Source organism: Wyeomyia smithii, chromosome 3 (genome assembly GCF_029784165.1).
Source record: "Wyeomyia smithii strain HCP4-BCI-WySm-NY-G18 chromosome 3, ASM2978416v1, whole genome shotgun sequence".
Lineage (NCBI taxonomy): Eukaryota > Metazoa > Arthropoda > Insecta > Diptera > Culicidae > Wyeomyia > Wyeomyia smithii.
Window position 1 is genome coordinate 78,108,319 of NC_073696.1, and position 16,123 is coordinate 78,124,441.

The 16,123-nt window shown below is 40.7% G+C and overlaps 1 protein-coding gene across 1 annotated transcript in view; it reads right to left on the reverse strand.

The window, feature by feature from the left end:
* Nucleotides 1-317: 317 nt before the first annotated feature.
* Nucleotides 318-16,123, reverse strand: part of LOC129726900 (serine protease filzig) — a 142,291-nt gene continuing 126,485 nt past the window's right edge. Inside the window, exons 6-8 of the mRNA XM_055684120.1 lie at nucleotides 2,297-2,412; nucleotides 2,010-2,129; nucleotides 318-836 (exon numbers count right to left, since the gene is read on the reverse strand). Coding sequence (XP_055540095.1) covers nucleotides 672-836; nucleotides 2,010-2,129; nucleotides 2,297-2,412 — 401 coding nt within the window. The 3' untranslated portion in view covers nucleotides 318-671. The remainder of the gene's footprint in view (nucleotides 837-2,009; nucleotides 2,130-2,296; nucleotides 2,413-16,123) is intronic.

Here is a 16,123-nt window from a genome sequence, read left to right on the forward strand (position 1 = left end):
TTTCTTTCTAAGTGTCTTAGTACAGAATAAAGATTGGAAGAGTTCTGCTTGCTCGTTCGCGGTACACTTGAGGTAGAAATTTAATATTCTTCAGCCGGGATATCTGTTATAGCGTGATACGGAAACGACAATAAGCAATTCACCTTCGTGACCACCGGCAATCATAATTTTCACGCTTTGCGGGCGCAGAAAACAACCGTATCTAATTGAATTTTCCTCTGCTTTGTTGGGGCATTTATGTTTTGCTGAGGATTCGCCAATGATTTCGGATAGTTGAAGAGAAATAAGTCGGGTAGACTGCTTTTTTCATTTAGAAATAAATTAAAATAATCACATTTTTACACCTCGCCTTCATTCTACTGTTCATCTGATGCATTTGTTCTGTTCACTTACCTTCTAATAAATAAATAATTTAATAACTAACAACAATAATAAATTAATCTTAACAATGACTCCAAATCACATCCATCTACTCGCTAGATAAATTATTGCAATTTGTTCCCTAAAACGTAACTATCTAAGAAATTTTGCTAGTGACTCGTTCGTTCGCACTTTTTCTCTGTCTCTCGCACGCACCTCTGGCTCGCATACCCACGCCAGTACAAACTAAATAAACACCTTGAAGAGGGGGAAAGGGATGGGAAGAGGCCGTTTCCTCAATCGCTGAACGCCTACTTTACGCCGGTGACACTTCGTAGCCAGGGTTTGTAGAAAGTCGTTCGCATGTACACTCCCGGCAGGTACGGAGCAGCACATCGAATGCCGTGGGACACGGTGCCGGCCAGTTCGTAGCGGCCGTCCGGACGCTGAAGCACAAGTGGACCGCCACTGTCACCCTAGGCGCGTGTATGGGGCGAGAAAAAGATGAAAATTTAATTGAAAACCTAAAGTTAAGACATGAAAATAGAAAATGGCGTTGAAAAGCAATTACGGCCAGTTTGCCTTTTGCGGAGGGGTTTCTGGATAACCTGGCGACTCAACCTCTTTGGGCACTTCTGTGAATAGCGCGTGTAAATTATTTTCACCAGTTACCTTGAACTTTAGGAAAGTGCCCTCTTGCTGAGCGTTCAGTTGGGTGATTTCAATCGAAAATTTTAATTTCCAAAGCAAATATTGCTTTATTGCTTGAAACAAGAGTTAAGAAACTGACATTTGCAAAAGTTGAAGGACATTCCTCGAAAATTTTGTTTTCTCGGTACAAATACTGTGAAAGTTTCTTGAAAGTTTTCTATGTTAGGTGGAAGACTGATAGTCTGATATAAAGAATTTCCAGACAATATCCATCAGTGACTAAAGTAACACAATCTTGAAGTAAGATTGATGGCCATTATTCCACCTCTAATAGTACCCCATTGGATATGTTTTCATAAGGAATAGGTCAGCAAAAACATCCGATGTACACATTTTAGTTCATGGTTCATCTTTTGTACACGGAAAAGGTGGGGATGAAACATCATCATCTCCACTATAAATAGATGATGTAATTTCGAAATCAATTTTCACCAGTCATTCTTCCTTTTTGTAAGCTTGGAAAAAGCAAAGGGCGAGGAAAAGCCTATCTCGTTACTACTGCGTCTCGGGAGAAAATAAACAGAAACAATGTTTTCGTCACCTCAATAATATCAAATAATTTAATATTAATAATGAGAGAAGAATGAATAAAAAAGCTTTTCGGCAGTATTTTTTCGAGTTTCACAAAAATTATCCAACGGTTAGTGTAGCAGAACACTGGACTTCAAATTCGAACTAATAGCCAGTAACTGGGACGCAATATCTGAACTAATTCAATTTTCCACCCGAGCACCGGACTAATTGAACATGGGTAAAGGTTATTCAAGAGCTTTTCCCAATCAGTATTCCATTACCCGCGTGTAACACCCCGTCCCTGTTCACAGCAGCAGCAGCAGCAGTAGCAATACACATGTCTGACGCCACGGAATGGGAAATCAATATTTAATTCATGACGCCCACCTCTCCAATTTTCTTTCCATCGACCGTGAGCCACTTACCTCGCAGGAGTCTCGCTTGCCGTTCGCGTAACCAGCACAAACGAACGACGGCAGGATCTTCTTGTTGTGTCCCGCCATGTGGAACATCTCTTGACAGACACTGTTCTCTATCACTGGAACCTAGGGAAATTGGAAGACCGGTAAACGGTGTGGTGAGAATTAGGCATTCACTGTTTTAGCTGTCCCAATGGCGATCATGGGATAATTTAATAATCGATTGATGCATTTAAGTTACGATTCAATTCATGTTTGATCAGTTAGTTAGTTGCCTCTTGGTGTTCACTTACCTGAACTTCTTGTAGTACCGAAGGCACTCCACCACCGTACGTCAACCGTCCCCAACCGGTTACCGTTGCCATTCGGCCGGTGAAGTCAGCTTCGTCAGCTGGCATGCAAATTGGCACTGAAGTCGTGATGAAAGGGAAAGCATAGAAGAATATAATTAGTGCGAAAAAATAGAATTTCATTGTGTCAGTAGATATTCTGGTTGTATGCGTAAATTTTTTTCTAAACAATAGCACTGGTAAACATAGGTTTTGCTCTAGAGGTCAAACTTTGAAAAAATGAAACATTTTAGATTTTTAACCGCTCCCCTGTAAACTTTGCTAGCAAAGATACCTTTTTGCCTTTCTCCTAGAAAGGTATAGCAATCACTTGCAAAACCGAAAGTATAAAAGTACTCCAAAGGGCCGAATGGCATATATCACTCGACTCAGCTCAACGAGCTGATCATTTTCTGTATGTGTGTGTGTGTGTATGTGTGTGTGTGTATGTGTGTGTGTGTGTGTGTGTGTGTGTGTGTGTGTGTGTGTGTGTGTGTGTGTGTGTGTGTGTGTGTGTATGTGCAGATTTTTATTCTCACTCACTTTTCTCAGAGATGGCTGGACCGATTTTCATGAAATTAATTGCAAATGAAAGGTCTTGTTGCCCCATAAAACCCTATTGAATTTTTTTGTAATCGGATTTTTAGTTTAGAGGTTATGTTCAAAAATGTGAAAATCACGAAACAACAATATCTGAGAAACTACACAACCGATTTGAACAAAATTGATCTCAAAAGAACGGGCTACCTAAAAAACCCTCAACTTTTCAATTTTATGAAGATTGAACATGTGGTTCAAAAGTTATGAAAAGAAACGTGTTCTGAAGACTGTTTAATCTCACTCGTGTTTCTCAGAGATGGCTGTACCGATTTTCATAAAATCAGTGTCAAATGGAAGGTCTAATTGCCCCATGAGACCTTATTGATTTGTTTTGCAGTCGGACTATTACTTTGCCTGTTATGTTCAAAAATGTGAAATCCAGCTATGCAAAGGAACATATTCCGAAGACTACTTGGATTCACTCACTTTTCTCAGAGATGGCCGACCCGATTTCCACAAAATTAGTGTCAAATGAATGGTATAGCTGCCTCAGAAGACCCTATTGAATTTTACTGTAATCGAACTGTAACTTTATTTGTAATGTGCCGACTTGTGAAAATCACGAAACTTCATTATCTCAGAAACTACACAACCGATTTAATTATTATTATCAGATGAGCGGGCTAGTTAAGGGTTAACTGATGAATTATGATTGAACACGTGGTTTCAAAGTTTGGCTGCCCTACACGTTCCCATTTCATTTGATTATAATCGAACCTAAGCAACCGTTATGTATTGAATTGTTAATAAAACAACGAAAGTCTATTATCTCAAAGATTACATGACTTATTTGAACATAACTAGTGTCATACGAACGAGTCATCTCTCAAACTTACAAATAACAAACTTCATAACAATTTGATATGTGGTTAAAAAGTTATGGAAAGAAGAGAAATTCAAAGGCTATTTAAAACTATACCTGCTTTGATCGATATATGTGGCCTCAACATAATTTAAATGTGGTGTCGTACTATTTGAACGTTCCAAGTTCATTGATTCCTTGCGGTTTGTTTGAAGTCTGCAAATGCACGACGAATCGGCCATAGGATATGATCAAAGTCAAATAACAAATCGTTTGAAATGATTGGTTTTATCGAAACGACAACATCCTCGTCTTTTGGCTTCTGTACATCGCCTTAATTCTGAATATATTCATATTGGGTGGTATTCTGTCATTATCAGCAGACTTTCCGGCATCAATCTGACATCGGAAATACCCATATTGGGAGGTATTTTTGGTTGTTTTCCAGAAACTAAAAGATGTCGTCTTCAAATTCAAAATAGTGTCCAGGGTCAATGTTTGGTTTCTATGCATCATCACGTTTACGGAAATATCCATATTGAGTATTATTCGGTCATCTCCGACTGTTGCAGATAAGTTGCCATTTAGCAATTCAAAATGGTGCCTGAGGTCAATTGTTAGCTCCTTGCATCATTCTTGTTCCAGAGATACTCATATTGGATAGTATTTGTTTATTTTAGGCTGTTTTTCACAAACCGGTAGTCGCCATCTTGGATTTCAAAATTGTATTTAGGATACTGGTTAAAGAAAAACTCATATTGGGTGATATTTTGTCACTTTGGACTGTTTTTCAGGAGCCGAAAGTCGTCATTTTGGACTTTAAAATTGCCTGTGAAATCAATTTCTGTCATCTGGGCGTAATTCTGGTTCCGAAAACATTCATATTGAATGGTATTTGGTCATTTCCGGCTGTTTGCCAGACACCGGAAGTCATCATCTTAAAATTCAAGATTGTGTCTGTGATCAATTTTTGCCATCTTACAATTCAAAATGTTGTCTGAAGTCGATTTGTTGCTCCAATGCATCATTATGGTTCCGGAAATACCCGTATTGGGTGGTATTTGGTCATTTGCCGTTGTTTTTCCGACACCTGAAGTCGCCATTTTGGATTTCATAATTGCGTTTGGAGCCAATTTCTGGATTTTGAAAGGCATACTGGTTAAAGAAAAACTAATATTGGGTGGTATTTGGTCATTTTCAGCTGTTTTTAGGAACCGGAAGTCGCCATCTTAGAATTTAAAAAGCTATCTGTGGTCGATTTTAGCTCCTGTGTACTATTCTAGATCCGGATATTATTATTTTGGGTGAAAATCGGCCATTTTTGGCTGTTTCCCAGAAACCGGAAGTTGCCCTCTTACAATCCAAAATGTTGTCTTAGGTCTATTATGGAACATATCTGTTACCACTAAAAACATTCACCTGCCAATATGGTTCCATTTAGTTGATTAGTTCGCGAGATGTGCAGAAATTTGTGAATAAACATGTACTTCCAGAAGAGGGAGGGGCGTAAACCATTATGGACATATTTGTTACCTCTAAAGACATTCACATACCAAATTTGGTTGTTTTTTCTTGATTGGTTCTTGAGCTGTGCGAAATTTGTGTTTCATTTTCATAGGATCCCTCCCTTATAGAAGAGGGAGTCGGGTGTCAAACCATTATGTACATATTTGTTACCACTAAAAACATTTACCTGCCAAATTTTGTTTCATTTGGTTGATTAGTTCTCGAGATGTGCACAAGTTTGTGTTTCATCCAACTATTATGGACATATTAGTTACCCCTTAAAACATCCACATGCCAAATTCGGTTTCATTTGCTTGGTTTGTTCTTGAGTTGTGCAGAAATTTATGTTTCATTTGTATGGGACTCCTCCCTTCCAGAAGAGGGAGGGGTCTCAAACTATCATAGGAACCTTTATCGGCAACAAAAACCCCTACATACAAATTTTCACGTCGATCGGTTCGGTAGTTTTCGGGCCTATATGGATCAGACAGACAGACAGACTTGACTGCATTTTTATATGTAAAGATTACAACATAAATATTTTAGAACCTAAAGAGTGAATATACATTTATTGGATTGAAGCGGTCATGTAAATCTATTTTTACAAATAAAAAATCATTCTGTGCCGAACACACATCAGCATCGGTTGTGCTTCGAAATCGCTCCGATAAATTTCAATACGTGTGTGCAAGTGGTGGCATTTTTTGACCGGTGTCTTTTGTCTAGATTGCTGTATCGCAAGGTCAAGCGCCTTTGTGTTACTGTGTCGCTTTATAGCTGCCTGCTGTCGAACGATTCAGTGGTGAGTGCAGTGCACTCCAACACGAAGGGGAAAAAGAAAGGAAGGTACGTGCTTCTTGTCTGTCCCATCGGCGCGCTAGGTTTAGCGCGATGGATGTAGACCCCCCACCTCCCGCACCTCCATCCTCGAATCCCCTCGATCCTGTCCCTCCTGCCCCCCCTCCTAATATTAATTCCTCAGCTCCCCCACGTGTCAGATTGTATCCAGATGGATCGACTCTTCCGGTGGCAGTTTACCTCAGGCCTAAAGCGGGGCCGAAATCGAAATCTTTAAACATTCTACAGATTTCGAAAGACCTGACGTCACACTTTCAAGCTGTGACTGAAATTTTAAAAATCAGGCCGAACAAACTCCGTGTCGTGGTCAATGACCTTAAAGAGGCCAACGATATAGCTTTCTCCGAGCTTTTTACACGGGAATACCGTGTCTATGTACCCGCTAGAGATGTGGAGATCGACGGTGTCGTGACCGATTCGAGTCTGTCCGTCGAGTGTATATTGAAAAGTGGTAAAGGGTGCTTTAAAAACAACACATGTCCCGATGTGAAGGTGCTCGACTGCAAGCAATTGCGGTCGGTATCGATCGTCGGTGACAAAAAAGTTTACACTCCGTCAGACTCGTTTCGAGTTACGTTCGCCGGGTCTGCACTACCAAGCCACATCTCGATCCACCGGGTTCGTCTCCCTGTGAGGCTATACGTTCCCCGCGTCATGAACTTCACTCATTGCAAGCAGTTAGGCCATACAGCCGCTTACTGCTGCAATAAGGCACGTTGTGGCAAGTGTGGGGAGACTCATGCGGAAGATTCTTGCAGTGTTAACGCTGGAAAGTGTATTCACTGCGGGGAAAATCTGCATGAGCTCTCGACATGTGCGGTGTACATGCAGCGCAGGGATAAAATAAAACGGTCTCTCAAAGAGCGTTCAAAGCGTTCCTACGCTGACATGCTGAAGAAGACCGTTACCACTTCTCCCGTTACTTCGAACCCCTTTGATCTGTTGTCCTCTGATGAAACCGATTCTGACGATTCACCAGCGGGAACATCTTATGCCAATCCTGGGGAGTCTAGAAAGAGGAAAAATATTTCCTCTCCTAAACTTCCCCGAAAAGGTCCTGAGATTTCCCAAAGTGAAATGAATGGTACAAACAAACCTAAAAGTGCTGCGGAAAAACCGAAGCAAACCCCTCCTGGGCTTGCAAATTTAATGTCCCAGAAGGAGTTTCCAGCACTTCCTGGAACATCTAAAACATCAGTTGTTCCTTTTGCACATCCAGTTGAAAAATCAAATGCTGGACTGGTGAAATTTTCTGACATTGTGGACTGGATTTTTGAAACTTTCAATGTACCCGATCCAATAAAAGATTTTCTTACAGCATTCCTCCCAACAGTTAGAACATTTTTGAAGCAGTTGACTGCTCAATGGCCCCTCCTTGCAGCGATCGTATCCTTCGATGCCTAATTCATCTGCTTATGTGAAGGATTCTATCTCTGTCTTACAGTGGAATTGTAGAAGTATTTTACCAAAAATTTATTCGTTTAAAGTTTTGATAAATAAAAACAAATGCGATGCATTTTCCCTTTGTGAAACTTGGCTAACTTCAAATACTGATCTAAACTTCCATGATTTTAATATTATTCGCCTTGATCGAGACACCCCATATGGAGGAGTACTTCTAGGGATAAAGAAGTGCTATTCTTTCTATCGTATTAACCTTCCCTCGATTCTAGGCATCGAAGTTGTCGCAGGTCAAATGACAATACAAGGTAAAGAACTTTGTATTGCCTTAACATATATTCCTCCCAGAGTACAGGTTGGGCTCTTTGATTTAATAGTACTTCTTCCCTCGCCACGTTTGATTTTGGGAGACTTCAACTCTCATGGTGTGGCTTGGGGTTCCCCTTACAATGATTACCGCTCCTCTTTAATCTATAACCTTTGAAATGACTTCGACATGACTATTTTGAACAACGGTGAAATGACACGTATCCCGAAACCTCTAGCGCGCCCAAGCGCTTTGGATCTATCCTTATGTTCGACGTTGCTACGGTTGGATTGCACATGGAAGGTAATCCTCGATCCTCACGGTAGCGACCATTTGCCTATTCTTATTTCAATTACCAACGGGTCAACTCGCATGCGGCCAATTGACATTCCGTATGACCTCACACGGAATGTTGATTGGGAGTTATACGAGGAAATGGTTTCAGAAGCTGTCGAGTCGATTCAACATCATCCACCACTTGAAGAATACAACCTCTTCGCTGGCTTGATTCTCGACGCCGCGTTGCAAGCCCAAACGAAGAAATATCCCGGCGTAACGATCAAAGAACGGCCTCCGTGGTGGGACCAAGAGTGCTCCGATGTCTACACGCAAAGATCCGACGCGTTTTTGGCCTATCAGAAGAAAGGTATACCTGGCGACTATATACGGTATTCGGAGCTTGATACTAAGCTTAAAAGCTTGGCTAAAGCAAAGAAACGCGGATATTGGCGTCGGTTCGTGAACGAGACGTCGAGGGAGACATCGATGAGCACTCTTTGGAACACAGCCCGAAGAAAGCGGAATCGCGTAACGGTCAACGAAAGCGAAGACTCTTAAAGTCGGTGGATATTTGATTTTGCCAGGAAAGTATGTCCGGACTCTGTTCCTGCGCAAAACTTTGTTCGCGATGCGTCTCCGGGCCACGACGCGATAGAATCACCTTTTACGATGGCAGAATTTACAATTGCTCTTCTGTCCTGTAACAATAACGCGCCTGGGTTAGATAGAATCAAATTCAACTTGTTGAAGAATCTACCCGGCAATGCCAAGAGGCGCTTGTTGAACTTATTCAATAAGTTCCTGGAGCAAAATATTGTACCGCAGGATTGGAGGCAAGTGAGGGTGATCGCCATCCAAAACCAGGAAAACCAGCCTCTGATCACAACTCCTATAGGCCGATTGCAATGCTATCCTGTATCCGGAAATTGATGGAGAAAATGATACTCCGTCGTTTAGACCACTGGGTCGAATCAAATGGTCTACTGTCAGATACTCAATTTGGTTTCCGCCGTGCCAAAGGGACGAATGATTGTCTTGCGTTGCTTTCAACAGATATCCAGCTGGCGTATGCTCGCAAAGAACAAATGGCGTCTGCGTTCTTGGACATAAAGGGGGCTTTTGATTCCGTTTCTATTGACATTCTTTCGGGCAAACTTCACCGACAAGGATTTTCTCCAATTTTGAACAATTTTTTGCACAATTTGTTGTTCGAAAAGCACATGCATTTTACGCATGGCTATTTGGCAACTTTTCGAATTAGCTACATGGGTCTTCCCCAGGGCTCATGTTTAAGCCCCCTTCTTTACAATTTTTATGTAAATGACATCGACGAATGTCTGGCAAATTCATGCACGATAAGACAACTTGCAGACGACAGTGTAATCTCTGTTACAGGAGCCAAAGCTGCCGATTTGCAAGGACCATTGCAAGATACCTTGGGCAATTTGTCTGCTTGGGCTCTACAGCTTGGTATCGAATTCTCTCCGGAGAAGACTGAGATAGTAGTTTTTTCTAGGAAGCATGAACCTGCTCAGCTCCAGCCACAATTAATGGGTAAAACGATTTCTCAGGTTTTCGTACACAAAAATCTTGGTGTCTGGTTCGACTCTAAAGGCACCTGGGGTTGTCACATTAGGTATCTGATGAAAAATCATGGTGGGGAGCACACCCGGGAGATCTTATAAGGCTTTACCAAACAACCATATTATCGGTAATTGAGTACGGGTGTTTCTGCTTCCGCTCCGCAGCAAACACACATTTGATCAAACTGGAGCGAATACAATATCGTTGTTTGCGTATCGCCTTAGGTTGCATGCAATCGACCCATACGATGAGTTTGGAGGTCTTAGCTGGAGTTCTACCATTGAAAAACCGCTTCTGGAGCCTGTCTTCTCGCATTCTTATCAAATGTGAGGTCTTGAACCGTCCTGTGATTGAAAATTTTGAAAGGTTAATCGAACTTCATTCTCAAACCCGTTTTATGACATTGTATTTCAATCACATGTCACAAAATATTAACCCTTCTCCGAATATTCCAAATCGTGTCAACTTATTAAATACTTCTGATTCTACTGTGTTTTTCGATACATCCATGATGGAAGAAACTCGGATCATTTACGGGTGCAGCAGATCCCCAAAATTTTTTCCAATAAATATCGAAACATCAACTGCGACAATATGTTCTACACTGACGGATCACTTATCGATGGGTCCACTGGCTTCGGTATCTTCAATAACAATTTAACCGTCTCCCATAAGCTCGATAATCCTGCTTCTGTTTAGGTCGCAGAATTAGCTGCAATTCAGTACACCCTAGGGATCATCGAAAAAATGCCCACGGACCATTATTTCATCTTTACGGATAGTCTCAGTTCCATTGAGACTCTCCGATCGATGAAAGATGTTAAGCACTCTCCGTATTTCCTGGGGAAAATACGGGAACATCTGAGTGCTTTATCCGAAAAATCTTTTCAGATTACCTTAGTGTGGGTCCCTTCTCACTGCTCGATACCGGGCAATGAGAAAGCGGACTTTTTGGCTAAGGTGGGCGCTACAAACGGTGAAATTTATGAAAGACCAATTGCTTTTAATGAATTTTTTGCATTTGTACGTCAGAATACGATCATCAGTTGGCAAAATTCTTGGACCAGAGGGGAACTGGGAAGGTGGTTACATTCCATTATACCCAAGGTATCGACGAATCCGTGGTTCAAGGGGTTGGATGTAGGTCGAGATTTCATTTGCGTGATGTCTCGGCTTATGTCCAATCACTATAGATTTGATGCGCATCTCCGTCGTATTGGGCTCGGAGAAAGCGGTATCTGTGCCTGTGGTGAAGGTTATCACGATATAGAGCACGTTGTTTGGTCATGCCCTGTCCACCGTGACGCCAGGTCTAAATTAGTCGCTTCCCTTCAGGCCGGAGGTAGACGGCCAGCTGTTCCTGTTCGTGATGTCTTGGCGAGCCGTAACATACCCTTCATGACCCTTATATACATTTTCCTAAAATCCATCCATGCCCCAGTTTAGTCCCGTTCCCCTCCGTCTACACCCAACAAAACGACAAGAACACGTTTGAACCTTAAGCAGAGGTTTTGGAATCAACAACTGCACCCCACACGAATTCACCAGGACCTGAGAACCCGAGGCCTTCAGTGATATCTTGGCTCAGCGGCACATACCATAGGCCACTTGAACACCAGCGAACAACAACAACGAACCATAACCAGCAACTAGACCCCGCACAATACCTTCAGGACCCGAGAATTACAAGCCCCTCTTCCAGCTCATGACATCGTGGCTCAGCAGAACAAATCCATACATGCTGCATATTCATGGCCATTCGAAGAGCACCAGACGACCATCAAACTACAAAACAGTGATTGAAAAATACATCCTAGTTTTAAGATAGACTTAACTTCAGCTCGTAGTCGGCAGCGAGGATAAAAAATTTGCTTTAAGATTTCAAGTCTTCAGATATAATTGGCGCCGCTAAACATTAAATTGTATTTGTGCCGTGTCAAATAAATGATATGAGAAAAAAAATAAAAAATTGAATGAGAAAGGCTGGGTCTGACCGCTAGGTGGATTAATTTAGGTTTTTTTCTGAAAAATAACGCTGATAAACAAAGGTTTTGCCTATAGCTGACCAAAAAAAAAATTATAGATTTTCAACCATTCCGGTCTAAATTAAATAAGCAAAAGATTAGCTAAATGTTGATAGTTGTTTGAACTTGTAGAATAAAAAGAAAACAATTTGGATATTTCGAAAAAAAAATAGGAAGTATTATTCAAGATTCGGCCGCATGACTAATGCAGAACAGCGCACACTATCAACAAATGCATTGTTTGACTAAATTGATGTTTGAGAGGACGATTTTATGGTTGCTGATTAATTGTATTCTCGTTTTAAACTTATTGTATTTTATTATTAGGTGTGAATTACAGGCTCAAAGCCTAACTTTTCCAGAACAAATAAAAAAATAAATGAATTGTTGAGAGGGTTTCATTAATGAGTCATAAAGTCTACTATTGCTTGCTCAAATCAATAAATATTATAAACTTTCACATCATTGCTCAAATCAATAAACATTAATTAAACGCTGGGAGTCTATTTTACGAGAATATTAGAACAATTCAAAATAATACTGCACTACTTGGAGTAAGAGGAACATTGCACGTTTTGTGCCGTTCCGTGATAAAAAAATGAAAAAAAATCCTATCCATCAACCCATTTCAACTAAGGAATATCCCAAATCGCATCAATCCCCGAACTTTTCACATGTTAAATGAGCGCTCTACCCTCTTGATTTAAATCCACGACCTTTTGAAAAAATGACTAATCTTCAATTACGCATTTAGTTGCCCTAAGAAGAACAGTTTGCTGTTCAAAGTCGGATATAATGATGATCGCAATTTTTGTGCTGCCCCGATAATGGGACAATAAGGCACACTGACAACACTGAAAAGACTGTTTCCGCATTTAGTTAATTATCGGTCGGGGCGGATTTTGATTGCCAGGATTCAGCACAGAAAGCTTGCTTGGGTTGTTGCCAAAATAAGGCAAAGCTTCATCGCGGAGGAGAACGCCGAAGCACTAAACCGGCAAATCGAAACGTTTACTGTTACCGCGCTGCTGCTGAGATATGTTACCAAACGGCAAGTAATTTGTTCAAGCCGAAAGCAAATTCGGAAAGCCAGCCGATACCAGAAGAATGTAATTAGTTTGACCAGAAGCATATAACCCAAAGAGTGCACTCTTTTCGGCTAACTTATTAAAAAACCTAGTTCTGTCGACCTTTTCAGCAAATGCCAGCAAGCGAACAATCAGAGGACGTAATTCTCCTTTCAACAATGTTTTAGAATTTTCAATATAAAAATAATTCACATAGTTAAATAACAATTTTCTGGATTTGAATGGATGCGTGGAAAACTTTCCAATCGATGATGCGAGAATGAAGAAAATTGGTTGAAAATAATCCGACATATAAGCATCCAAAAAGGGATAAATATCGTCCCCTTTCCGTTAATAGATTATAATTTTACACCCCCAATAAAAAAAATTTTTTTTGACGTTGAACTATGTCTTTCTTTAGCCTACTACCTAATAAGAGACGTAGTTCGACGTCGAAAAAAATATTTTTCTTATCTGAGCCAACATGGTTTGTTTGATTTGATTTAGAAGGGGACGGGATAAGAGGCATATGAACGCTAGGCAAATGGATAGTATGCTAGGCATACAGACGCGAGGCATAATGCATGTGACCATTATGCCTCAGGCGTACTACCACAAGGCATAACGGACGCGAGGCCGATTGGGCGCAAGGCCGAATGAACGCAAGACCGAATGGACGCAAGGCCGAATACGATATTATATGATCGCATGGGATTCAATTATTGTGACTATGTGTATCGGATTTGCAACATCCATTTCGCAGCAGAATTGAATATTTAATTTATTAGCAGAATTGTATATTTAATTTAATTTCAGAATTGTATATTTAATTTAGATATTTTCTACTCTACGTATGTAGTTCAAGTGTAAATATGTTCCTAAAGAGTTTAGGTTAGGCATATTTTTTTTAAACCATGCGGCGCAGACGCATGATGGAGGGCAAGGAACGAGCCGGCACTAAGCCGCCGTGGTTCCCACAGTCCGAGCCGGCCGCCGACCCGCCGTCGAAAGCGGCGCACAGTGGAATCAAACTGAAAAAACGCACAAAAACCTTTTTCGACGTTTTAGCATATAGGTTTCTTCAGAGAAGTTTTCTAATATGCGATTTTAAATATTTTAAGATATTCGTTGAAAATATTATTAAGGGGGTATTCAGTCAAAATAAAAGCAACAACATCTAATTGCAAGATATCAAATTTAGGTCTTAGGCAAAGTTGTAGAACTATAAAATTTATGAATTTTTCTCGAAGACATCAAGTGTCTATGTTGTAAAACCATTGAGCTATAGTTAAATTTCTGTCAACGATTTGATATTTTGACGTAGAACAACGTTTTTCTTCAGCCTAATACAAAGGGGTGTAAAATCTATTAACGGAACGGGAACGAAGTTCGTCTCTTTTTAAATGCTTATAAATCGGCTTGTTTTCAACTGATTTTTTCATTCTTGCAGCAATTGACTGGAATCTTCCGCCCAAATGCAGGAAAATGTTGTTTGATTATTGTACTATGGAAAATTGTTAAGCCTTGTTGAAACAAAAATTACATCCCTTGATTAGTCGCTTGTTTCCCAGAAGGTCTCGAGGAACGATGCTAGCCAGCGATGGAAAAAAATTACCTCACGCGATTTTGAATACATATAAAGCAAGCCTAAGATGCTTTGACATCGTCATCACTATGCGAATAACAAAGTATCGGTGTTGGTTCACTCTCTTTGCTTTCCTTTTCACGATATATTGCTTGTCATTAGTATACACCACAACATATGGTTCTCAATGTGCACAACTCGGAATATGAAGTTATTCGTCTCTGTTACACAGAGTGATCAGATCTTGTTATGTTCTTACTCATTTGACTCATGAATATGATTTTTTGTCAGAAAAAGAAAAAAAAAGACAATGTATGCTCTTCTACTTTCGCTCAAGTCAACCGCTGCCGAAGTAGTCTTTTCCCCCACACTTTCCCTCTCACCGCAGCACACCTCTGTTGCAGCTCAGGCGACATGATATTCTTCTGCTGCTATTCTTTGCTCCCCTAACGCCCGGCATATGGAAAGACAAACGCAACGAGCGAATCGCATCTCAGAGCAGATGTAGTCTAGTCATGTGCTTGTTTTCTCCCAGAAACCTACGCACCATATCATCATTTCATTATGTGTTGAGAGGATTCAAGTTTAGTCGCGGTCTGTACACTTCATGATGTGTACATGTGGAAATTAAACGACGATTGCATCATATTCGTTTCATTTCCATCACTGATGCTGGCCCAATAAGTCAGTCGTCATAGGTTCGATTTTCGGCTCGGGAGAGACTGTTAGTGTCAGTAGGATCGTAGCGCTAGCCCCGTATATGTCCTGTACACTAAACAGTTGGCTGCGAAGTCTGTGTATAACAAACAGAAGGTCCAGTTCCGAATCGAAATGTAGCACCAAGGCTTTGCTTTGCTTTGATTAGCCGCTTGCTGGCTCTTCCTAAAAAGGTCGACAGAAGAAGCAGCGGGTTGCGCGTATCAGCTGGCTTTCCGAATTTGCTTTCGGCCTAAACAAATTACTGGCCGGGCTTCAACCTTCTTACCCGCGATGATGCTTCGGTACAATAATTAGCATATTTTTGTAGTGGTGAATTCATAAAAAGTTGAATTGAAAATCTTTAATTCCTGTTCAGTTTTGCAGCTTTCCCTTCGCATGTTTTCTGATGCTTGCTAGCTTACTAAAAATAGAGAAAGTACAAAAAACAATAACTCATTTTGCTTTGGCGGCCGTGGTGCACAAACAGAGTGTGGCTGGGGTGGGGTACTTTTACTGATTTTAAAAGAGTTCATTTGACACGGCACATGCAATGGGTACTTCTCGATGACTAGACCGCATCACAGTAGCGGTAAAAGATGTTATGATATCATTTTCAAATGCTTACAGTGTCTGTTCCACTGACTGGATTTCAAACACCAATATCTTTATCGACAGCTAAAACACTATCTCAGACTTTGCTGTAATCATTGGAATATCTTCACAATACTAAACTTGTTGAAATTGAGTTGAAAATTGTGTATATTCAACCAATCACAAGCTCACTGCTCCTTCGTTTATTTTCGGCTGATTGCTGGCTCACTATAAATAGAGAACTTGTGGCAATAATAGCTTATTTCGTTGAGGTAGCTGTGCCGAGCAGGTAAAGCGTTGCGATGTGTACTTCTGGTTGATTAGAGGTAACAAACAGGGTTGCAGGGAGCTCACTTAAAATCCTTTAAGGATTATTTTTCATCAAATAGGGTCCTCTATCACCCTTTTAAGGATCTTAAGTAAGCTCCCTAACAACCTGTACGTTATGTTATCATTTAAAAATGCTTTTTACCTTATTGCCACTTAAG